The 24,900-nt window shown below is 39.5% G+C and overlaps 1 protein-coding gene and 1 long non-coding RNA gene across 3 annotated transcripts in view; one reads left to right on the plus strand and one right to left on the minus strand.

Moving 5' to 3' along the window:
* Positions 1-2,524: 2,524 nt before the first annotated feature.
* Positions 2,525-24,900, plus strand: part of LOC140121351 (uncharacterized) — a 41,723-nt gene continuing 19,347 nt past the window's right edge. For both annotated transcript variants that reach the window (XR_011854067.1, XR_011854068.1), the window contains exons 1-3: positions 2,525-2,733; positions 13,503-13,582; positions 14,863-14,996. This is a non-coding gene — a long non-coding RNA (uncharacterized lncRNA). The remainder of the gene's footprint in view (positions 2,734-13,502; positions 13,583-14,862; positions 14,997-24,900) is intronic.
* On the minus strand, positions 3,988-23,587 carry GALM (galactose mutarotase). The gene is made up of 8 exons (XM_072140803.1): positions 23,466-23,587; positions 19,656-19,846; positions 14,420-14,574; positions 12,995-13,201; positions 11,794-11,875; positions 9,770-9,908; positions 6,447-6,621; positions 3,988-5,174 (listed from the first exon to the last, which is right to left on the minus strand). Exons 2-8 carry the CDS (start codon positions 19,840-19,842, stop codon positions 5,097-5,099), a joined length of 1,023 nt encoding a protein of 340 aa, XP_071996904.1. The 5' UTR covers positions 19,843-19,846; positions 23,466-23,587; the 3' UTR covers positions 3,988-5,096.

Raw genomic sequence — 24,900 nt, forward strand, 5'->3', positions numbered from 1 at the left:
CAGAAGGGAAGGAGCACCCTGCAGCTGCCAGGATTTTAGTTTTCTGGTTGCCCCCTTTTGAAGGCTATAACATTTTCGCTTTTCCGTTATTTGGGCCATTTGACGGCATTTTTTTTGCGGGACGAGATGCTTTTTCCAGTGTTACCATTTTGGGGTTGGTATCACCTATTGTTGAAAATTTTGGAACTTTTTTTGAGGTCATGAGTGGAAAAGCATCAATTCTGTACTGGATTTTTTACTTTTTTTTTTTTTTGTGTTCACCGTATAGCCTAATAATCCTGTTATCTTTATTCTATGGGTCGATACGATTACGGGGATACCAGACATGAATATTTTTTCTTATGTTTTACTAAATTTGCCAAATAAAACCCTAATGTGGGGAAAAATCTATCATTTTTGCATCGCCGTCTTCCAAGTGGCATAACATTGTTACGTTTTTGGCTACAGAGCTGGTTGATAGCTTGTTTTTTGCGAGACATGTTGTTCTTTGCAACAATATCATTCTGGAGTACATATGTTTTGTTGATCACTTTTTATTGCATTTTTAGTGGGATATAATAGGTAAAAATCATAATTTTTGGCGGGTTTTTAACGTTTTTTTTTTACGGCGTTCATCATATGGGTTCAATAGTTATTTAGTTTTATTCTATGGATTGTTACGGACGCGGTGATACTATATATGTGGGGTTTGTGTTATGATTTAGACTTTTTTGAGTGTTATATGTCTCTTTATATGTTTTGGGGCTTATGGGCATTTTTAGTGATTTATAAAGTAATTTTTTATTGAAAAACATTTTTTTTTACATTTTTTTACATGATCCACCATGGGATATGAACAAACAATCATCTGATTGCTTGTTCTTGATAATACTCTGCAATACTAATGTATTGCAGGGTATTATCAGTGTCAGCCTATGCAGATGCATAGGCTGACACTTTGCCTTTAAGATGACGTCACAGACGCCATCTTAAAGGTAAACCCTCCAGGCTTCTCTGGGGTCCCGATCGGACCCCAGAGATGCCAAAACAGCGATCGGCCCCCCCGAAAACGGTGCGTGGGGGGCCGATCGTGGGGTAAAGACCCCCAGAAGGCATGTTAAATGCCGCGGTCGCGTTGACCGCGGCATTTAACGGGTTAAACACCCGCGATCGGAGCCCACTCCGACCGCGGGTGTTAGCCGGGGTGTCAACGGTAGATTACCGTTGAAATCCCGCGGCTAACGATGCCGGTTCGGCTGCTATACAGCGCTGAACCGGCATCGTCTCTGCGCAGTAGCTGTACTGCGCTGAGCGCTATTCGCGGGACTCAGCGCAGTACAGCTACGGCGCAGAGCGCTAAGGGGTTAATTAACTTTTTTCCCAGAATGTGCTGATGACCAATAGTTTTGGAGTATACTATTCACGCCCCTTTGATGATTCTTCTGTCTGTTATATATTATGCATTTGGATTATTAAAACGGTAGAAGATCTTGACTAAGAGATTGACGTGTGTCTTGGTCTTTATGTTCAATCATGAAAGGGTTAATTAGGACTCACCTTACAAAAGTCAAGAGGGCTGTTGGGGCCCTGCATAAAAAAATCCCTATCAGGTAGTAATAGGAGATTCCAACAGGGGTGTCTAAGGGAATCTCAGTTCTCACATCTGGACGCTAGCCCTGTGTGGATGATAATGTGCATGTGCAGACAAGCCGCCATTGTGATCTAGAACTATAGCAATAATCTTTTAGGGCGCTGTCACATGGGACCTTTTTGCTGCGTTTGAAAAACACTGGCAGCCCGTTCCCGATCGCAGGTGTTTTCATAGAAACGCTGATGTGATCGGGCAGCGGCCTGCCCCGATGGGCGCGGTCTGGTCTGCGTTTGCAAACGCAACAAAAGGTCCCGTGTGACAGCGCCCTTATAGGAAGTCTACCATCTTAATCCATCCTGATAAACCATAGACATTACTTATAGATCCAGGCACCGGGACTGTGGTATCTTCTTATATTTGTCATCCATGGCCTCCTTCCTTCTAATATCCACTTTTAAAACGATGTTAATGAGCCTGAAGGATTCTATGGGGTGTTACCAGGTTTCCTCCGTGCCTCAGATTCATAGGTTGTGATTCATAGGTTAGATATATACATATGATATATACATAGATATGAGATGGATAGATAGATAGATATAGGAGATAGAAAGATAGATTGATAGATATGAGATAGATATTAGATAGATAGATAGATAGATAGATAGTCAGGACTTACAGGGGGAGGGCTGCAGGACATGAATGAGATAAAGTGAGGTCAGGGCTCAGCTCCTTTGCTTGTTTTGACTAATGGTGGCTACATGGGGGGGGAAAGAGCTGCTACACTGCAATATGTTAGAGTTACAGACATGATAGGGGCAGACTGTGCTCTGCATGGACCCTCTGTAATTCTGGGTGTATTTACCTTTAATGTGTCCTGTTTGCTCTGGTGGAGCCTGGTGTTAGCAGCTCTGACACATGTAGTGCAGATCACAGCCTGCACTCGGCTACACAGCTCGTTTGGCTCCTCCCCCCCTCTCCCATTGGCTGCTCCCTGTCAGCTGGTCTCCTTCAGTGTGAGAAGGAGGAATCTGCAGTCAGAGATGTAAACTGAGGAGAAAAAGCTGAACCCTTCTGCGCAGACTCGGCCAGGGGAGAAGGCGAGCAGGACGGGACACAGCTACCAGCAGGGGGAGCCAGCAGTCAGCTCAAATCAGGATAACTCAGTAAGGCTGCATATTTTGTAATAACTGTAAATGGTGAAATTATAGCTTACCGTGCACTGAGCTAAAGTGTGTCTGTCTGCTATGGTGGCACAACCCCTTTAAGGCTCATTCAGCACGGGCCATGGTGGCATCCTGGGCTGAAAAACAAGGAGCATCCATAGACCAAATATGCAGGGCGGCTACCTGGGTATCTTCTTTGACGTTTGATAAACATTACCATTTAGACCTACAAAACCTCTGTTTTCTATCACTAAGCCAAATACTTACCCAAATACATAGAGTTTCCCCTAGTCCCTGCTCTGAGTTTATTCTCAGGGCCACGACACTTGGATATGGGGCTGAGGAAATGCACAGAGCTGTGTCTGTGCCCCCATAGAAATACATGAGGACCTCAGCTAGCACACATGGAAAATGTTTGTGTGCATGAGAGCTTAGATTGACTTCTTTTAGTGAGTATAAAGGCACTAGGTGGCACCAGAGCATCAGATTATAGCTGGCTGGAATTTTTGCATTTCTGTGTCCCCATCCGCAACACAATGTGGTATATTTACTAAGAACCTTGCACCAGTTTTCCAGCGGATCTGCACATTCTTTCATGTGCAAACTGCTTGCACAGGTGTTTAAGAAGTGTCCAAGACACGTGTTCACACAGAGTTATAACAGCAAAAATACTTGATAACTAACATTAATAGAATGTCTGCTTTATGTTGACATGGTTTTTATACGCATCCTTTTTTTTGTAGGAGGTTATTGGACTTTGAACTTTGCGAAAATGTGAAAAATTGCACCTAAACGCAAAATCACGCTACTAGGTGCTCTGGTATCAAGTAACTTTGAGAGGCCTAAATAATAGTAAAACCCCATAAATTAACCAATTATAGAAACTACGCCCCTCAACGTATGTAAAACAAATTTTATGAAGTCTTTTAACCATTTCATTGTTTTACAGGGGTTAAAACAAAATCATTTTGCAATTTTGAAATTTCAATTTTTTTGGCTAAATGAATGTGTTTTTCAAAAAAATTACACATTCTCAGTGGATAAAATACCAAAACGCTCCACAAAGTTTGATACCCAATCTCTCCCGAGTATAATACCCCATATGTGGTGGTAAACTGCTGTATGGGCACACGCCAGGGCATCAAAGAGAAGCTGCGCCATTAAGAGCAGATTATGCATTGGCACTTTTTATTGGCTATACAATCTTTATTTTTTTGGCAATTTGGATAAATAAGGTGTTATTTTCTTCAAAATTAGATGCACTTTACAAATACTTCATTTTAGTTGGTCATTAGCTTATTAATGAGATTTTTTAAGCAAAACATCTTTATTGTGTTTTTTTTACATTTTCACAGACATACTGTTACACAAAATAACAAAAACAGTAAAACATTCCAATGCCCCCTTCAATTGATTATTCATAGGGAATATATGTGAATATTTTTAATGCATCAACTTAAAAATGGTAACCATTTATTGTTCTGTTAGTAATATACAGAGGAATATATTAATTAGATTTTTCATTATGATAAGTTCTAGGCCTTCAAGAAAAACAACCTGTATTAGTGAATGTAAATTTTTTAAATTGGTTCAGGTTTGTTGAGATGTTAATGTGTGGATATAAAGTGTGAGATACTAATTGGAGCCGTTTATTTCCGGTTGGTTAAATGGGTTTGCCCACGAAAGAAAATTCACAAATTTCAATCCCCTAGTGTGGTTTACACAATAAAGATCATTTTAACCCCTTTACTTTACAATTTTACTCAGTTTGGAGTGTTCATGATCCCTGTAGTGCTGAGAGATACAGTGTGCTAACAATGTGGTTAGATTATCAGGGTGCAAGGTTTATATTCATTGTACTAGTATCTGACACATAGAAAGAGAGATGAGACAGATCAGAGATGAAATGATGAGATCATTGAGATGCATATTACACAGTCAGCACTGCTATACACACACTATCAGATCTGATGAGTCTCCCTCCCTCTCCCCGGATAAAGATCTTATCTGCCTGTAGCTTTTCCAGCACAAAGAGAGAGTATGTGTGTGTGTGTGTCAGCTCGTCCTGGATTGCAGGGTCGGGGGCTAGAGGCAGAGAGGATAGAACAGCACAGCCTCAGACAAGATGACAAGAAGTCAGAAGATCGAGGGTCAACTGATATTGTGTTCACCTGGACTGATAGAGATTGGTTGGAATTACATCTGTGAAATGCTGTATTTTTGTTAATAACAGTGAATTAGAGAATGTGGTACTTTGTTATCCTGAGTATATTTAAGAAACTTGTCTTCACGGGAATAGCCATTTAATATTATTCTCAGTACATACACGGAAAGGCCACCTCTGCTGTATAATGAAAGTATTCTCACTGTACAGAGAAATCAAACCAAGTTGTCTGGTCATATTCTTCTCCTGGATGTAGAAGAACACTGGGAAATTGTGGCTGTAAGAAAAAAACACACACAAAGCATTTAAAATATGTTTCACATAGATCACTGAACTTATGGAGGCAGATTTACTTACCCGGCCCATTCGCGATCCAGCGGCGCGTTCTCTGCGCTGGATTCGGGTCCGGCCGGGATTTATGATGGTAGTTCCAGTCCGCAGGAATGCCTCGAAATACACCGGCCTATCCTGGATGAAGGTGAGTGAAATTTTCGCGACACAATTTTTTTTCTAAATGTGGCGGTTTTTCCGAATCCGTCGGGTTTTCGTTCGGCCACGCCCCCCCGATTTCCGTCGCGTGCATGCCGGCGCCAATGCGCCACAATCCGATCGAGTGCGCCAAAATCCCGGGGCAATTCAGGTACAATCAGCGCAAATCGGAAATATCCGGGTAACGCGTCGGGAAAATGCGAATCGGGCCCTTAGTAAATGACCCCCATGGTGTGTACACACATGCGCAGGAGGCATTGGAAGCTTCAATCACAGATTTAGTGAAAAATGCTAGAATTCTGCTCTTTTATGTGTGGGAAACATGACAGAACACTGATGTAATGCAGGCATATCAAAGCAGCACAGGGCATCCATCATTACACAAATTCAAATCTTAGCAAAGAGAAATAGGTGGAGTTTATATAAATTGTTTTCAACCCTAGTTCCTAGAAATATAAGCAAAAATAATACATTATTTTAACTTACTAGGATATGAAACAGCAAATATTTAAGTATTGCAGCCTTGGATTGCTCCATTCACACTCTCTAGAAAACCCCTTTTAGTGTTTGATCACTTTTGATTAGAATTTTTAGGTTTTTTAATATAATTTATTTTTTTAATATTTTTGAGACCCCCTCAGGGTACTTTAACTCTAGGTTGTCTTATCCTACCATACTACAATATGGTAGTATATGGGGACTGATCGCCACCTCCCGATGACGTCACGGGGAGCGGAGATCTTCACCAAGATGGCAGTGCCCATGCCCATGGGCGGGTTGACACCACGATCGGTGCTAGCATTGACCACGGGTGTTCCCGCTAAGTGTTTGCTGTAATATGCAGCAAACACTTACCGGGTATTCACCTGCAGCCGACACGTGACATACTAGTACTACTTCATGCGCCGGTAAGGGGTTAAAGAAGAGTAGATCTTGCCAGAGGGGGCACACACCAGTATGTCAGTGTCCTTGGTTTACAATCATTGATACTGGTGTTAGATTTCCTTTGAGTTATTGTATCTCTACGTTCTTTAATTTTGTATTGAAATAAACTACTAACCTTGTTTATAGCATCTGGCCATGCTTGAGTCTCAAGGCAGAATGCAGAATGCTTAGGATAAACAGCACCACCTTTTCCCCTAAGAGATCCATCCAGGAAATTAGCAGTGTAGAATTGGACTCCAGGCTGAGTTGTACGGACAGTAAGCACTCGGCCACTTGGCTTGTGATGTACTCTGGGAAAAAAAAAAGTTAAAGTACAACACAGGTGAATAAAACTTTACTGAGATGATTATAAATCTAACACATCAAGATGGTGTCCACACAGAGCATACAGTAGTTTCACTGCAAGGAAATGAGTGCCTCTTATTTTCTGTACTTCTGTTATGTGTACTGCAACCAGGTAAAAAGTGCAAGAATTGGGAGAAAAAAATGGGTTTCACAGGATTGCTTCTTCAATGTTTTTTCTGTTTTGTTCCAAGCCAGAAGGAAATGTATTATTTTCTTTATCTGTGTCCTGTGTGCTATTAATACCATGTTTAAAGTATAAGTGTAGGTGGGCACTAATAAGGAAGGTTCCGGATTTCTTAAATAAATTAATATTTATTTGTACATCCAAAAACATACAGATATAAAAAAGAGACCTACAGACGTCTGTGTTAAAAGTTGGTCTTTGTAACAAAAAACAACTAGCTTGAAAAAAAAAAAAAAAAAAAAATATAGCGCTTTAGAGATATGTCAAAAATTTATTTTAAGTTAAAAAATGGAGAGGAAAAGGTGATATCTCTTTGAAGGGTTCAAAGTTCGGATGCCGTATGAGAGGTAGGTATCCGGGAGGTATTTTAAGTGGCTGGCAAGATATAGGGCCCTATATCTGCATTGTAAGGCTAAAAATCGGATCGGACCAGTATAAATGACAGGTAATCTTAAATGACTGTAGTCATACACTCACGGTTAGACGGTTCTAGCTTGTTTTCATATTAGACAAAGTTTCTTCGCAATGGAGAATAATGAAAGGCAGTGTGGACTGAGTACACTTTGGCGTCTCCACCGCCGCGTGTGTTGCGCAATGGCGCTCCAAGGTAGGTATTCTGGCGCGAGTCCTGCGTCAAGCAGCAAAGCTTTTGCTTCGTCTTCTCCTTTTGCAGTCCCGGTCAATTGTCTTGCATCACGTGAATGATAGCTGCACACAACGGGGTGCGTCCACCCCAAGCAATAGAGTTTACAACACAGGATATTCTGCTATAAATCTCTTATTGCGTTTTGAGTTCTTGGTGCTTTTTTGTGAGTGGTTGTTAGATGGGTCTCGATCCTATGATTTATAGCTGTAACTGTGGCTAGACGCGTTTCAGAGCAAACAGCTCTTTCCTCAGTAGCCTTTATGGACCTCCTTGTCTTTTCCTCTTTATATAAAAGTGTTCAGGGTGTTTTAGAAAACCTGACCCGAATACCTTGAACTAGAACAAAATTTTGTTTGGCTGGAAACTGTGGACTGGATTTTGGTGACATATCTCTGTCAGAAAAAATTGTTATTTGAATTATATTATGCAGCGAATATGTGCATTCATGTTCTCTTGAACGCTGAGATGTTTGTTTTGGAGACAATATAAGATAACAGGATACTTGGTAAGCTACGTAAACAAGTGTAAACAAGTGTAAACAATATATTTGAAACTAAATTTAAACAGTAACTCTTAGTGGGCTAAAGAGACCGATATATATATATATAGTGTGTTCAAAATTTCAATTCATACAATATTATTTAAGATATCTATTGTGAAGATGTTCCATTTGTATAGATGAATCCATATTCATAAATAATATTGTACAAATGGAACATCTATACAAATGGAACATCTTCACAATAGATATCTTAAATAATATTGTATGAATTGAAATTTTTAACACACTATATATATATCGGTCTCTTTAGCCCACTAAGAGTTACTGTTTAAATTTAGCTTCAAATATTTTGTTTATACTTGTTTACGTAGCTTACCAACAATTTTTTCTGACAGAGAAAATCCAGTCCACAGTTTCCAGCCAAACAAAATTTTGTTCTAGTTCAAGGTATCCGGGTCAGGTTTTCTAAAACACCCTGAACACTTTTATATAAAGAGGAAAAGACAAGGAGGTCCATAAAGGCTACTGAGGAAAGAGCTGTTTGCTCTGAAACGCGTCTAGCCACAGTTACAGCTATAAATCATAGGATCGAGACCCATCTAACAACCACTCACAAAAAAGCACCAAGAACTCAAAACGCAATAAGAGATTTATAGCAGAATATCCTGTGTTGTAAACTCTATTGCTTGGGGTGGACGCACCCCGTTGTGTGCAGCTATCATTCACCTGATATCTGTATGTTTTTGGATGTACAAATAAATATTAATTTATTTAAGAAATCCGGAACCTTCCTTATTAGTGCCCATCTACACTTATACTTTATGCAATAGCTTTGACCTTTTCCCATTGGGTGTTTTAGGGATAAGGTGGTAGCACATAAGGACGGCTAGATAAATTTGATAAGTGCCACTAAATCTTTCATATTAATACCATGTTGCCTCAGCACGACATTACCTGGACAGCTACTGAAAAAAGGAAAATAGGATAATCCTCTCTATATTGTCCCTAAAAATCTGTATATAGACATCCCCATGATTATTGTGTGATAGAAGTTTGTTAAATCAACAGAAGTAACTGAAATATGATGAGTGCTAACTCTGGTGACCCTGTGTGATACAGTCCATGCTGTTACATAATACAGAAAGCCTGGTAGCTGAAATGGTTATATCCTTTAGAGAACAGAAATGGGACAACCAATGACATATGAGTTAGAGTCAAATAGAAAGAAATAACTAAAGACAAAGCTGAATTGAATTTATTGAGGGACTGGGGAATAATTAAATGGAAAATAAAATAATTTTGTGCTAGTATAAGCATGACTAAATGTGTAATTTTAAGAGATTTTGGTAGTCACCAAACAAAAAACTCTCAAGAATTACTGATGACTGTTTCTTAAGTTTTTTTAAAAATTCTAAATAAAAAGAAGAGGAAAAAACAATATGCAATGCAAGATTTCTCTGAGAAAAACACCTCGGCAAAGAAATATGGATGCACCTTAAGAACGTGAAGAAATAATGTACTAGTTAGAAGCCCGTTTGATAAAATAATAATAAAAATTGATGGGTGACATTAATCTCAAGACATTAAAATAAGCAATACCTCCCAGGTTGCAGTAATATCCCCTTCTTAGGACCAGGACCACCATATCTCAAATTGTGTAAACTGAATAAAGAGCTGCTGCAGCATCCTGGATATTTACAAGGCTTTTCATCACTATTCATGGTATTATGGATAATCTACACTTCGAATACTTTTTTGTACCTTGTACAATACTGTTGTTTTTCACTGCTCAAACAAAAGTTGTGGTCAAAGCCATTTTCTTTCAGCTTGGCTATCTGACTCCCAAGGTCAACAGGCATCCGTAAGTCAAAGCAGGTTCCTTGAACTGGCAACACCTCTCCTGTAGGAATCATCAGAATTTAGAACAGGAATGGGAAGCCAATGTATAACAGTAAGAAAATTGTACTCATCTCAATAAACAAAGCAGAGATTTTTATTGTTCCTGCCAGAGGATTATAGGACTAGAAAGAATAAACAGGATTTATGACAGGCAAATCCATTATATTCAACTTTAGATGAAAGACCTCATTCCAGGACAGTGTTTAGGTTCCCCTTAGAACAGTGAATAACATTAAACACTATTAATTACAAAGTCAAAATCAAGGATAAATTAGGAAAAAAGGAGTAATATCAAAGGAAAAGAGCAGCTAAATAGAACATCAACATTGAGATAGAATGTATTATGCTTCAGTAGTTTCTTGGTCACGCATCAGATAGGGACCACAAGTTCACATGTCAAAGTGGACAGGATTTGTATAAAATTAAAACCTGAATTGAACCATAAAATCAGTGGCAAAACTGATAGGTCGGCTGCTTACAAACATGTTCAACCCATGAAAACGGAGCTGTTGGTCAAATCCCAAAGGTTGCACACATTATGGGTGTCCTTATATTATATAGAATACGATGCATTGACTCATTATTTGCCGGCCAAATTGTTGTACATTATGACTTATGAACACAGTGACTTTTTAACAACCTGAGAAGAGCCTACAACCTGGGAGCTCTAACCAGGTCACAGAAAAGCTGAGGACATCATTTCTCAGATTTCTGTTCAGATATGGCAGTGCATAAAACAATGCACGAAGCAAGTTACATATTGTTGGTTTTATTTTTACACACCTGAATGAATCAGATTGCAGAGAAAAAGGAAACCACAATTTTTATCTTTTACTAGTTTCCTGTAAAATGCACGGTAAAAGCTAGGCTTGCCGGATGTAATTGAATGCATGACCGTTTCAGCCATGTTGATCTGTTGTAAAAGTAATGATAATGTTACTAACATTAGGCGAAAGACACACATGGAATTGTTGTATGTCTTTTGCTGCAGTTTTTTTTTTAAAGAAAAACACAGCAGTGGGCTTACAAAGCATTGGAGTTTCAGTTAACTATATCTTCACACCCTTTCTCTTTTTTCACATTTTGTTATGTTCTGTCTTTGTTCTAAAATAAAAAAACAGACAACAATGGGGCAGATTTATCAAGCTGTCTGAAAGTCAGAATATTCTTAGCTGCCCATGGCAACCAATCACAGCTCCCCTTTAAAATATTCATGAGCACTGGTAAAATGAAAGCTGAGCTGTAGTTGGTTGCCATGGGCGACTAAGAATATTCTGACTTTCAGACAGCTTGATAAATCTGCCCTAATATGTCTATAGTTGAATATTGGCATGCGGTTCCTAAGCACTAGTTCCAGCAGCATGTTTGTAGCAGTGAGACGTGTCAATCAGGAACAAGGAGGCAGGACAGTGCAGTTAACACTGCATATACCGGACCCTATTACTATCATTGGACTCACATCAGGTGTGATGCATAAAAGTTTACATACTAATTTTTCAACATTGCAACCATGGAAAGGAACCATTTAGGGATAAGAATAATGCTTTTTAATCATAGAACTTAATGAAGTTCTTGCAGGTTCTCTTTAAATCTAATCAGAGAAAAACTTGGGGGCTATAATAATGGTCAATGCTGCTTCGGTGCTTCCGATTTTAGTTTTCCCTTTTCAATACATCTGCAGAAATTTCCAACAGAAATGAAAAGTGAAATAGCCTGAAGACTTTCCCACTGCACTGTATTACGTAAAGAATTACTTTGACTCCTGGCTTTGGTCGATAAACTGCTCCATAAAAGCCAAAGATGATAAATCATAAGCTATCTCTGAGTACATATAAAAGTATGAAATTTTATCCCAGCTCTCTACAGTACTTTGATTACTTTGTTACCTGTTGGTATCATGGTGCCATCTACAGGAAGATAGTCCTGTGCATCAATAGTAATTTCGTGGTCATATATGTCTTCTGACCCCTTAAAAATGTTAAAACAAAAAATTAAATCAAAATTATATATAAATAATCAAGATATATTCAAATGAGTTAAAATGTAATATATGGAGGCAATATTGAATAAAGTCTACCAGCTCCCAAATCATTTAACAAGTAAAACAACATTACGAAGACAAGATTCTTAAATATACTTACAATAACAAAATACTGTATTATCTAATTCAGTGTTATTAACAAAAATACAGCATTTTACAGATATAATTTCAAGCTGTATCCATCAGTCCTGGTGGTTTCCCCTGGATCCAACTGTGAAACTTCTGACTATGGTCAGATTCGTCCCATGAATAGCTTCTCTTGTCTGCATACTGCAGTGCTCTCTGCCTCTTGCCAGCTCAAACACAGGCACTTCCTCCCAGTAAGCAACAGTGTGCAGAGACTTGCTCTGCTAGCTACAAGCAAGATAAGGTCTTTATCCAGGGGAGGAGTAAGAGGCATATAACAGAACTGACTCTATTTTATAGTTGAGTTAACAGAGCTGAGAGTGTCATTGTATTTTATATCAGGGATCTCTTCATCTCTTTGATCTGTCTCATCTTTCTTTTTCTAGGTTTCATATACTAGTGAATGTTCAGAAGCTAAATAAAAGTTTAGATACATTCTTATAATCTAAGCACACAAAATTTCAAAGCAAAGAGGAATCGTGAAGTGTCTGCTTAGAGAGTCCCTGCCCACACTCTGGAATCTTACACTGACTAGAGTAAAATAACACTGAGTACAATTGTAAAGTAGGGTTAAAAATTATCTTTATTGTGTAAACATCACTAGGGGATTAAAATTTGAGAACTTTCATGTACAAACCCCTTGAATTAAGGTAGGCTAATTTCTAACTATCAATGGAGAAATGCAGGGAGGAAGAAGAAGGGGATAGTGTTTAGTTATTTCATTAAACTCACTTAAAAGGATTGGCCACATACAATAGAGTTTACCAGCGTAAGCACAATACCCTAATAGGGTCACCCATATTGTTCTTACCCTAGTAAACTTTCCCTTGTGACATCTAACAGATACTTCCTGAACTATGTTTTCAAAAGGTAGTATATTAAAGCATATTGGTACCATATTCTATATATAATGCACATACCTGTCCTGCCAAATTGAAGTACGAGTGGTTTGTTAGATTGATAGGTGTGGTCTTAGTGGTCCGAGCCTTATAGTTTATAGTAAGCTCACTACCAACGAGTGTGTAGGTCACCTGAACCTTTAATTCACCAGGATATCCTTCTTCTCCATCAGCACTTGTATAGGAGAACTCAACACCATTTTCTATCTCCTTAGGTTTCCAGAGTACCTGCAATATGGTATTCCTGAAATCCTTATGTAATTTCTATCTCATGCTTATTTGATGGCCATACGAGGCCAATACAAACATTTAGAGTTGAAGGAAATGTAATAAAATAAGATTTTCCACAGTTAAGGAAACAACTGAATCCCACAAGACTTCACAACAGTTCAATGATAAACAGTAGATTAATTTAGCATCCTGAAAATGAGATGGGACACTAGGACTTACTTCACATACAGTCAGGATTGTGGTGTGAACAGCACCTACTATAGGTTTTATGTTTATATTTTCTTTGTATACCCCTTAGGTAATACAGTACTAAGGAATACAGAAGGATCACCAGTCATACTACGGCCCCCTCTTACCCACTAAGGCCCAACATTACAGGTAACACAAGGGTATAAGTTGTGTATAAGTTTGTCCATTGTACATGGATGTCTGATACTCCTGATTCAGATACATGAATTATTAATTTGATACTTGATTTAATTATTTATTTTCATAGCTGTGAATAGGTTACACTTTAATTTAAAAGAAATGTGTCATATTAATCTTTATGGGTGAAGCAATGACAAGGAATAATCAATCTATAGCTTCTATATGATATATTTCTGTTATATTAAAGAATATAGTGTCCTTAGAATTCAGTAAAGGATTAATAAACATATGTTATTTTCAGTTAAAAAAAGCTGTGTCTTGTATACATAAGTTTCATTAATTTCATAGTCCCATATCAATTGTCATTTATTTATGAGCTTTCTTTGACCTTTTCCCATACCACATAACGAAAGACTAAAACTTTGGCTTACTTAATATTCTGCACTAGGACACCCGCCATTCTGATATTGATACCATATCCTAGGGATAGATCATAATTGTATGTTCTTGGAATACCAAGAAAAAATTTAATTCCAGAGCTACGAGCAGTGACTGATGCAGGGGTGGACATACCATTGGATAGAATGCACATTGTAACCCATTCTAACCCCAAAGCCCATTTTCTACTGCGTAGATTGTATGTAAATTCCCGAGTTAGTAGCAGTGTGGAGGGTTTGATTTTTATACTGTGAGAAAGAAGCATGACATAATTTTCTGTAGAGGCAATGAAAAAAATGGACATTGCTTCTTCATTGGAATATGGGTTTCTCAATAGTAATATCAAAATGTGGTTCACTAATGAACATAACCGCAGTGTCAAAATATATGTTCATTACATATTTTTACCTTATCAAAGCCCTTCAGTCCTCCATGGATACTATTTGGCCCATTGTTAATGGGTAACTGGTAATCCTTTCCATCAATGCTAAATTTACCATTGGCAATTCTGTTTGCAACTCGGCCAACTACTGCTCCAAAATAAGGATGCTTGTTTAAGTAACCTGAAAAAAATAACATCTTAAACAAATCCAAACTTGGATATGTAACAATTAATGAGTTTGTAAAAGGTAACTACGATAAATGGATATAGCCAAAAATCAGTAAAAGTTACTTACATCCAATGCAGTTATTAACTCTGGAATAGGAGAACTGTAGCAGAATTTGGCCAAATTTGACTGAAAGGCTTTGGGTGGCCTAAACACAGCACATCAGGGCTCCAGCTGTACGACAACATTAACAAATCTTGCTGCTGCATCTCCACCACCATCTCTCTTATCTTTCCCCTTCAGCTACATCACTCCTGGGTCCAGCATGGTATGGAGCTTGGAGCCCTAATGGGCTCTGCCAAAGCACATTATTCTCATTTGAATATTTCTAAAGTGCAGTTTTGACATTGAAGAAGCAGCTGGACAATAAAACAAAGGTATGGTTGGCATGTGTAGACATAGCCCTATGTGTTTGCTATTGACATAAAACCAACATTTCCAATAAAGAGAAGGTTTTGGAGCTTGGGTCTGCGAGATGTTTCAGCAGCTTAGGCAGCAGACATGTACTTGCCGAACACACAGCAGCAAAGTGGAAAGAGAAAATGTTAAAAAATGCTGTTGTGATAGCGTTTAAACTGCATTGTGTGAACAAACTTCATCATCATTAATAGTGATTATTTTTAGCTAGTGTGTCACCCTAACCAGGGCCACATCTGCCATGAGGCAGGATAAAAATTCCGCCTCGGGCAGGAGAAACAGAGCCCTGGAGGGGGCGGCAAAACAGCTATGGTGCAGCACAGCGCTTGTCTCCGCTGCTCTATTGCTCTGGAGGGTGAGGCGGCATTTGATGACTTCACACCGAACTAAACAGGGATTGTCATGACCAGGAGTAATCATAATGAAGCCCTCTTCCTGATGAAGCAGATCATCACCTGTAAGGTACTAGATGCCACCAATTGTGTCATTGACTGGTACCAGTGTGTGAGACAGCGTCAGCCTGTGTAGTGTCAGACACAGGGTGTTCTTGATCATTGGTGCTGTCTGAGGAGGATGTTGTTATTAATGTTGTCGGCATACTTTAAAGATGTTTTAGATGCTTTTAAAGATGTGTCTGTAGATTCAGTGGCTGAATATAGGAGAAAATCAGAGCAAGAAATTTTGTGGGGGGGGGAGGCAGCTCATCAAGGTTTTTTTCATGGCTACACTTCCTATGTTACTGATGTTACCACTATCCTCTACTAGCATCTCACCCTGCAGGCATTCAAATCATTGTGAGACGCTGGCTGATGCAGGGTGTACTAAAAGTGCAATAAATGTGCAATAACATGCAGATATAGCAGGCCAGATATCCTGCACAAGAGATACAAGAAGGGGAGAAGGCATACCTCCTATAATAGATGGTGCAAAGATGTAATCACACATCACAATCAGTGCATCTCAGGGACAGCACCTAATTTGGCTACAATCTGTTTTATTTGTGTTATTTGTGTTTGAACTATGGGGACCAATTTAAAAGTAGAGGCCCAAGGGACCATTTGTGTGAAGGAATAACAATTATCTAATGCTGGCCATAAACCCAAACTTGTTTTTTCAAAGCTGAGAGAGGAGATCATTCATGATGTACAGTATATTAAAACAAAAAACAGGGCGATCCACAACAATGTCTTTAAAGCTGCATTCAGACGGCCTTTGGGGGACTTATATACGGCCAACGGATATACATCCCCCATTCCCCCATAGGCCGTCAATGGGCATATGGCGCCGTATGGAGCGGTACGTATCGTTCCTTACCTGGAAGAAAGATAGGACATGGCCTATGTTTCCCCGGAATACGGCGCTGTGTGCCATACAATGCTATAGAGAGGGTCAGGGGTGAGCTACGCCCTCCTCCTCTCCCAGGCACCGATGTGTGCCCACCGTGCTAGGGTACGATGGCCACACGTTGTCTGAATATAGTCTAACAGTGTGATAAGATAGATTCATTACGGTCGGACAGTGATATACAGTACTTAGTTTTTGTTCACATTGTTTGATAATGAAATTCTGAGTGAAAGGTCTCATGCACCTCACCGTTATGGGGGTCTGTGATCTGGTCGCAAAATTTATGGCCAGATCATGGCCAGCATAGAGCTCTATGGCACCCAATCATGGTCCGGTGAGCATACAGTGGGGCTCATTTACTAAGGGGCCTGAATCGCTCATTTTCGTTGTGTTTCCCGAAAATTACCGGTTTGCGCCGAATTGCCCTGGGTTTTTGGCGCATGCATGCAACGGAAATAGAGGGGCGTGCCCATCGGGAAAAACACGGTATTTAAAAAAAAAATGTGTCTCTTGACACGCACTTACATGCACCAGGAATAGGATGGTGAACTCCAACAGCCCTCGGCACAGCAGCGACACCTGGTGGACATCGGGAGAACGACCTTAGTGAATCGCCGGAAGACCCGAATCCTCGTTGGAGAACGCGCCGCTGGATCGCGACAGGACCTGTTAAGTAAATGTGCCCCAGTGTATGCTGTGCCTAACATGCAACATGTCATATATTTTGCAGTTGTACAGCGAAGCCGCACGGGTTTCTATGTAAAGAGGAGGGTGCCATTCATGTGCATGGGGCCTTACATGTATAGGTAACAATGGGAACAGAATATACTGAGTGGGACGTGTTGTGTACTTATTGAAACCAATTAATTAGACATTATGAAGACTCTAGCTAATGTGATATTTAACTACTTAGTGACCAAGCTCATTTACGCCTTGATGACCAAGGCCTATTTTTCACAACCAGCATGTGTCACTTTATCAGGTTATAACGTTAGAACGCTTTGACTTAATTGTTTTTTAATTTGTTTTATATGTGACATTTTGTACTTCAAGTTAGTGGGAAATTTTGGTTGATATATTTTGAATTTATGAAAAAAAGGTGAATTTGGTAAACATTTTGAAAAAAAATTGTTATTTTCAAACTTGGAAATTTTCTGTTTTTTTCAAACTGATAGTCTTACTACACAAATTAGTTACTAACTAACATTTACCATATCTCAGCGTCATTTTATAAGTGTCATTTTGTTTTATTACGACGCTAGGAAGATCACAAACAGAATTCTCTCAAATTTTTTAGAAAATTTTAGAGTAAATTATTTTGGGGAACATTTAATTTCTATAGTTCTGTTAATAGAAACCCCACAAATATCACCCCGTTCTATTAACTTCACCCCTCAAACTACGCAAAACAGCAGGTAGGAAGCTTGTTAACCCTTTATGCATTTTACAGAAATTCAAACAAAATGATGGTTTGGAATTCACTAATATTTATCATTGATACATTTAAAATTTACCCACATAAATTGAATAAAAGTAGAAAATGGATATAGGAATATGTTGTGCAGTTTTTTTCCAAGTAAGAGGGCACCCGACATGTGCATGTAACCCTCTGTCAGGGCACATGGTGAAGCGCAGAAGGGAAGGAGCCATTGAGCTTTTGTAGGGCAGAATATTTTTCAGGTCCCATGAAGTGTTTGTAGGGCCCATGAGGCCACGTTCATATGTGGCATTTTGGCAGCATTTTGAAACACAATTCAAAGGCTCCACCTGTGATCCCCCGTTGAGGTAAGATTGGATTTCCTTCGCGTTCAGTTAACGTGTTGGAGCAGATTTACTTACCCGGTCCAGTCGCGATCCAGCGGTGCGTTCTCCGACGCTGATTCGGGTTCTGCCGGGATTCACTACGGTGGTGTGCCCGATGTCCACTAGGTGTCACTGTTGCGCTGATGTCCACCATAATTTACCTTCTTCGTCTCGGTGTATGTGGATGCTAGTTTTGCAACACTACTTTTTTTTTAAATTCCGCGTTTTTTCCGAATCCATCGGATTTTCCGATGGCCACGCTCCCCGATTTCTGTCGCGTGCCAGAAAGCCAGCGCCGATGTGCCACAATCCGATCGTGTTCACCAAAATCCCGGGGCAATTAGTCGGAAATCGGAAAAATTCGGACCCTTCGTAAATGTGCCCCAATGTTACCAAAATATGTGATCATGAGTGGAGCCTTTGGATTGCGTTTCCAAACGCAACCAAAATGCCACGTGTGAACATGGCCTCAGGTACCACAGACCTTTATCACAGAGAATTTGTAAACTTTTTATTATGTGGTATAGGGGGAATCTTAACCCCTTGACTTTGATAGGCTTTTTCCATTTTAATTTTTTTCTTTCTCTTTCCCTACTTTCAAAAATCAATAACTTTTTTATTTTTCCATGTACAGAGCTGTGTGAGGGCTTGTTTTCTGCCTAACAAATTGTACTTCCTAGTGACGGTATTTTATTTTCCATGCCGTATACTGGGAAGTGGAAATACAATTCAAAATGCAGTAAAATTGACAAGAAACCACCATTTTCTTGTCGGGCTCTGTTTTTATGTCTTTCACTGTACATTTCAAATAGCATCTCAAATATATTCTTTGGTTCAGTACAATCACAGGGATACTAAATTTATATAGGTTTTATGTACCCCAAAAAATTATTACTTTTACCATACTTAGGAGTACAGAGTTGGCCAAGGTGTCATTTTTTCTGGGATGAACTGATGTGCGATCTTTAGATCAGTTTTTATTAAATTTTTTATGTGTTGCGATAGGGGAAAAAAGTAGCAATTTGGACATTTGAGAGTATTTTTTCATTACGGTGTTTACCACCGGGAATAACAGTTTCTACATTTTTATAGATTGGGAATTTTGTGACACGGTGATACCTAGAATATTGTATTTTTTTTACTTTTTTTTACTTTTTAAAATTATTTATTGTTTTATTTGTGATAGGGGCGTTTATGACATTTTAGTCAAAGTCAGAAGTCAGGAATTGAGAAAGCCCATATTGAAAAAGTGTCCGAGAAGTCGTGACCGTGGGATGCCCAAACTCATATAAGTTTGATGCCACTGGGTGAAAGCCAGAAGCCTTTGGACTATCCCCAAGCCTCAGCAAGGGGAAGCCATTGACCCCAGACCCTGGCAGGGCCTTCTGACAGACAGGGATTGGAACATATAGAGGAACGATTTCTTTTAACATTATATTATTTAACATTGGACTCATAAAGAAAAAGCTCACCTTCTAAACTATCAAACCCGAGTACAATATCTGTGAAGTTTCCATGTTTATCTTTTGTTTCTAAGCGGTTTATGATGCAGCCGAAGGATATAATTTCTGCCTTGACAAAGTTTGACTCAAGAAGAAACCTCTCCACCATCTCACCACCTGGCAGGTTACCAAACACATCTCTCGTCACGGACGTCATTGCTCTGGTATAGGGGGAAAGGAAAAAATTTGCATTACTATACTGTAAAGTATACCCATATCATATCCAGGTGCCCAGATTACAGCCACCTAGAGGATGTCCTATAACATTCTCTATGGCCTAAAATGTCTGTCTCAAATGGTTCGGAATTAAATTTTTCCAGAACGTTATAGTCATGTTGTCCTAGATATGACGGGAATCCTTGCATCATATAGATTAAAAAAAAAATTATGCTTGGAGTCCTGTCCCCAATGCAGCAATCAGTTTACACATTCCAATAAATAAACTCTTAAGGTGGTTTCATGCACAATTATTGGACTTTAATCATTAGAACTTTCCTTGTTGCCTATAGCAACCAAAGTTCAAATTATTTTTAAATGCTATGATAAAATGAGAACTGAGCTGTGATTATTCCCAAAGGGTAACAAACACAGCTTTACTGTTAAACTGTTTTGATAAACAGTTTTTTTTTTAATACAGGGGCAGATATATAATTGAGTTTGCGGAAGTATTTTGGTGCTTTTTTTGTACTTATTGGGGGACATTTACTATGGTGTTTCCGACAGTTTTGTGGCGCTCTCACCACATGTTCTGCTCTCAGACCTATTTATTAGCTGTCGGGGACAGAAAAAATGACTTTTTCCGTCTGCTCCGACTCTTCTCCGAAAAGGGGCGTGGCTTTGGCGGAGTGGAAACTCAGACACAATTAATATGTGTCGCAGCCCTTTTTGGGCGCTGTAAACTGGCGGAAAGTAGACCAAAAGAAAACTGATCTAGCAGGGACTGTTGGACACATTTCTGGTGCTCGGGACAGATTTTGGTCCCAGGGACAGAAAATGGTCTCTGCACCAGAAATGTCTCTGCACAGCTCCACAATATTAAATGTGTGTCTTCTTTCCCAGAGCAGGTTGGTAACAAAGCCAATGCAGACACCGACACTTTAAGTAAATGTCCCCCATTGTGTTCATGCGACAAAACTGTATATTGGTTGCATTTTTTCCAACACTTTTTAATACTAAGCACCTATAGGGGTGTGGGCATGTTTGCTCATATTTTTTCCAACATTTATTTATTTATTTATAACTGAATACGACTTACATATATACTTCTGTATCAATTCGTCAGGCCGCGTTCACACTAGGCGTTGCGTTTTTTGTTGCGTTTTTGATGCATTCCAAAGGCTCGAATGCAGTGGAAACGCAATGTAACCTTAGTAAGTGATCAAGGCTGAAGCCTTTGGAATGCGTCAAAAATGCAGCAAAAAACGTGACTCAATGCATTGTGGGAACTCGCCCTCACGGTTTTCTAGATCTCTGCTTGCTGTCAATCTGTAGAAAGCTTCTGTGTTTGCAGAAATCTGACCACGGGGACACAGGTGCACGGCTCATTAGTATCATAAAGAGTAATCAGAGCTGTGTGATATAACGAGCCGAGCACCTGTGTGACCATGGTCAGATTTCTGTCCACTGGAAGTAAACATAGAAGCATATGGTAAAATTGTATAACTTTTTATAGTAAAAACATTAATTTGCTGAAATGGGAGCACCCCTTAAAACAAAGTCATAAAATCATAGCATTTCATTTCATTTACGTGAAATTACGTGGCCTCCATGCAGCAGATATTAGGGGGCAAGCAGTCAGTGCGGGATTTAACTTTCAAATTGTGTCCCAAGCACTGACACGCACCTCTAAAAAGATGGTGAACTTTGTTGGACCTGAGCAGGAAAGCAACACATTCATAATATCGAGCGCACAATCTTAGTGAATCGCCGCACAGTGCATTATAGACGGACAATGTACTGTGAACTCCAATGACCGGGTAAGTAAATGTGCCCCTGTATTTATCATATGACTATCTAGATGTGCTAGACAGATTTATGAAGTCCGACTTTAGGCGCAAATCCAATCCCTCAGTGGTTTAGGAACAGCTTATAAACTAGATGTGCTAATTATCTGTTTTCTGCAACCCGTTAACTAAAAAGTTGCATATTTACTACAAAAATTAACACCTCGTGTTCCTCATTTATCAAGTAGTGGAAGCCTCTTTAACCCCTTAACGCTCTGCGCCGTAGCTCTACGGCGCAGAGGTATAAGGGATGTATGAAGAGGGCTCACGGGCTGAGTCCTCTTCATACAAAGGTGGGGGTTTTTGCATTTTGCATAAAACCCCCACCGCTAATAACCACGGTCGGTGCTAGCACCGTTCACGGCTATTAACCCTTTCAACGCCCGGGCGACGCCATCTTTTTTACGATCGCCGCGCCCCCGAACGTCATCGGGGGGGCGGCGATCGGTTGCCATGGTAGCCTCGGGTCTTCGTTTGACCCGAGACTATCTGGCATCTGCAGATTCGTTACAATGAGCCAGTGGCTCATTGTAATGAATGTGCTGCAAAAATGCCATATATTGCAATACAGAAGTATTGCAGTATATGGTAGGAGCGATCTGACTATCTAGGGTTAATGTACCCTAGATGGTCTAAGAAATAGTGAAAAAAAAAAAAAAAAAAAAGTTTAAAAAATAAAAAAAAATTAATAAAATATTAAAAGTTCAAATCACCCCCCTTTCCCTAGAACGGATATAAAACATAATAAACAGTAAAAATCACAAACATATTAGGTATCGCCGCGTCCCAAAATGCCCGATCTATCAAAATATAAAAACGGTTACGGGCGGTGGTGACCTCCGAGGTGGGAAATGGCGCCCAAATGTCCGAAATGCGACTTTTACACCTTTTTACATAACATAAAAAATGAAATAAAAAATGATCAAAATGTCGCACAGACCTCAAAATGGTAGCAATGAAAACGTCGCCTCATTTTGCAAAAAATGACCCCTCACACATCTCCGTGCGCCAAAGTATGAAAAAGTTATTAGCGTCAGAAAATGGCCAAAAATTTTTTCTTTTTGAAAATGTATTAAAACACAATAAAACCTATATAAATTTGGTATCACCGCGATCACACCGAACCAAAGAATTAAGTAGGCGTGTTATTTGGAGCGAAGAGTGAAAGTCGTAAAAACTGAGCCCACAAGAACGTGCACGTGCGTTTTTTAAAAAATTTTTCCACATTTGGAATTTTTTTTCAGCTTCGCAGTACACGGCATGTTAAAATAAATAATATTACGGGAAAGTAACATTTGTTACGCACAAAATAAGCCCTCACACAGGTCTGTACACGTAAAAATGAAAAAGTTATGGATTTTTGAAGTTGGAGAGCGAGAAATGAGCCGAAAAACCCTGCGTCCTTAAGGGGTTAATAAATCTGACTTGTTAAGTATTTTACACATAACAGTGCTACACTTCTCATTAAATATGTGCAAGCTGTCAGAAGGGAAGATGCAATGTAACTGTGTATAAGGGATTGTATCACTGTTTATCAATTATATGATCTGTCTGGTAACATAATGACGGGCAGATTGTAAGACACAATTTAGTACAGAGATGCAAACAAAGCTGTTTTGAAGAAATGAAGCCACAAGGAGGGTTCTCATGGACATTACACAATGCAGTCATTGTGCATGCAACTCTGCACAAGCAATCCTCTACGTTGTACAGAATCTAATGTAAAAATGCAAACATCTGGCCCATTATAAACTGCGGAAATCAGGAAATACTGCACCTGAATGACAATGACTGCTGAAGACTCGTGACCAGCGTTACAGGGTGTCATTCACCTCTTCCTGTGTACTGTGCAGCCAGAGGAGGAGACACAGCTCCTCTTACTACAGAAGAGAAAACTTTATTCAGTAGGAACAGAGGAATCCTGGAAGTCAGGACTAGTCTGCTGCATGTATTCATAACATGTTCAGTTTTTCAGATGCAGTTTTTGAGCCAATTGCAGGTGCGGATCATAATGGGTGAGAACTTATCATTGACAAAAGCTGCAACTCCTCTTTTTTCACTCTACTCCTGGTTTGGACATCAAAAACTGAACATGTAGACGCACCCTGAGGGCGCATACACACGATGTGTTGCGGCATGTTTTTTGGTGCATTTTGACGCCTTCCAAAGGTCTCAGCCTTGATCACATGCTGATCAATGATCACATTGCATTTTAGCAGATACAGTGGAAACACAATTTAACCTTTGCATGTGATCAAGGCTGAAGTCTATGGATGCGTAAAAAAAAAGCATGAAAAAACATGTAAACGTGCCCTCAGTTTTTAATCCACTGGTCTCATACCTGGTTCAGTTCACACAGGGCAGATGTACAATTATTTGTACTATAGTTTATTTACGAATATGTTTCCCTTTTTAAATTTAGGATCAAATCTTTGACCAGTGGCAGACAACCATGGTCGCTTGGGGAAAATGGTCATATTTCACATACCATGCACAGTACATAGAATGGGACTGTATGCATTATAGTGATCACTTCTTCACTGCATAACAGCAGCATGAAGCTTCAGAAACGATGAAGCAGCACTCCGTAGTGAAAAAAAGTGACGTTTCTTTATTCCACCATTAATGAGCAACGTTTCGCCTTCTCCATGAAGGCATTACCAAGGCATGCTTGACAATGCCTTCATGGAGGAGGCAAAACATTGGAGGTGGGATAAAGTTTGGAGGTGGAATAAAGAAACTTCACTTTTTTCACTACGGAGTGCTGCTTCATTGTTTTTTATTGAAGATCACTGTGGTTTGAGTCTGATCTTTTTGAAGTCCTGCACCCGCCATTTTTATTACACGGTGCTGCTCTAAAAATGGTCCCCTATTTTGTCTAGGAGCACAGAGCTGATGCTTGGAGTCTCGTCCTCTGCACTGGGGTTGGTCTGTAAAATCTGGCCAGCACATGGTCTGTTCTATACCTATATTTCAATGACCTTTAGGCCACCTTGCTTGCAAGGCTTCAGCCTTGAAGACTTGCTTAAAGAGGACCTGTCACCCAAAATTTCGGCACTAGGAGATGCTTACTAAAGCTACTAGTGCTTGAACAAACGCTGCAGTGTTAGAAGGATTGCGTTACCGGAAACCTCCGGTAACGCTATCTAACACTGCGTCGGGGTACAATGTAATCGTTGGACCACTCGCAAAGCGGTCTGATGTATTCATGA

This window comes from Engystomops pustulosus, chromosome 3 (genome assembly GCF_040894005.1).
Source record: "Engystomops pustulosus chromosome 3, aEngPut4.maternal, whole genome shotgun sequence".
Classification (NCBI taxonomy): Eukaryota; Metazoa; Chordata; class Amphibia; order Anura; family Leptodactylidae; genus Engystomops; species Engystomops pustulosus.

Excerpts from the sequence above, each read along its gene's own strand:
- GALM (XM_072140803.1), bottom strand. The coding sequence starts at position 19,842 with ATGACGTCCGTGACGAGAGATGTGTTTGGTAACCTGCCAGGTGGTGAG. Across the intron at positions 11,876-12,994 it reads ACTTCAATTTGGCAGGACAG|GGGTCAGAAGACATATATGA; the intron begins GTATGTGCATTA and ends AACATTTTTAAG. Across the intron at positions 5,175-6,446 it reads GGCCAGATGCTATAAACAAG|CCACAATTTCCCAGTGTTCT; the intron begins GTTAGTAGTTTA and ends TTTTTCTTACAG.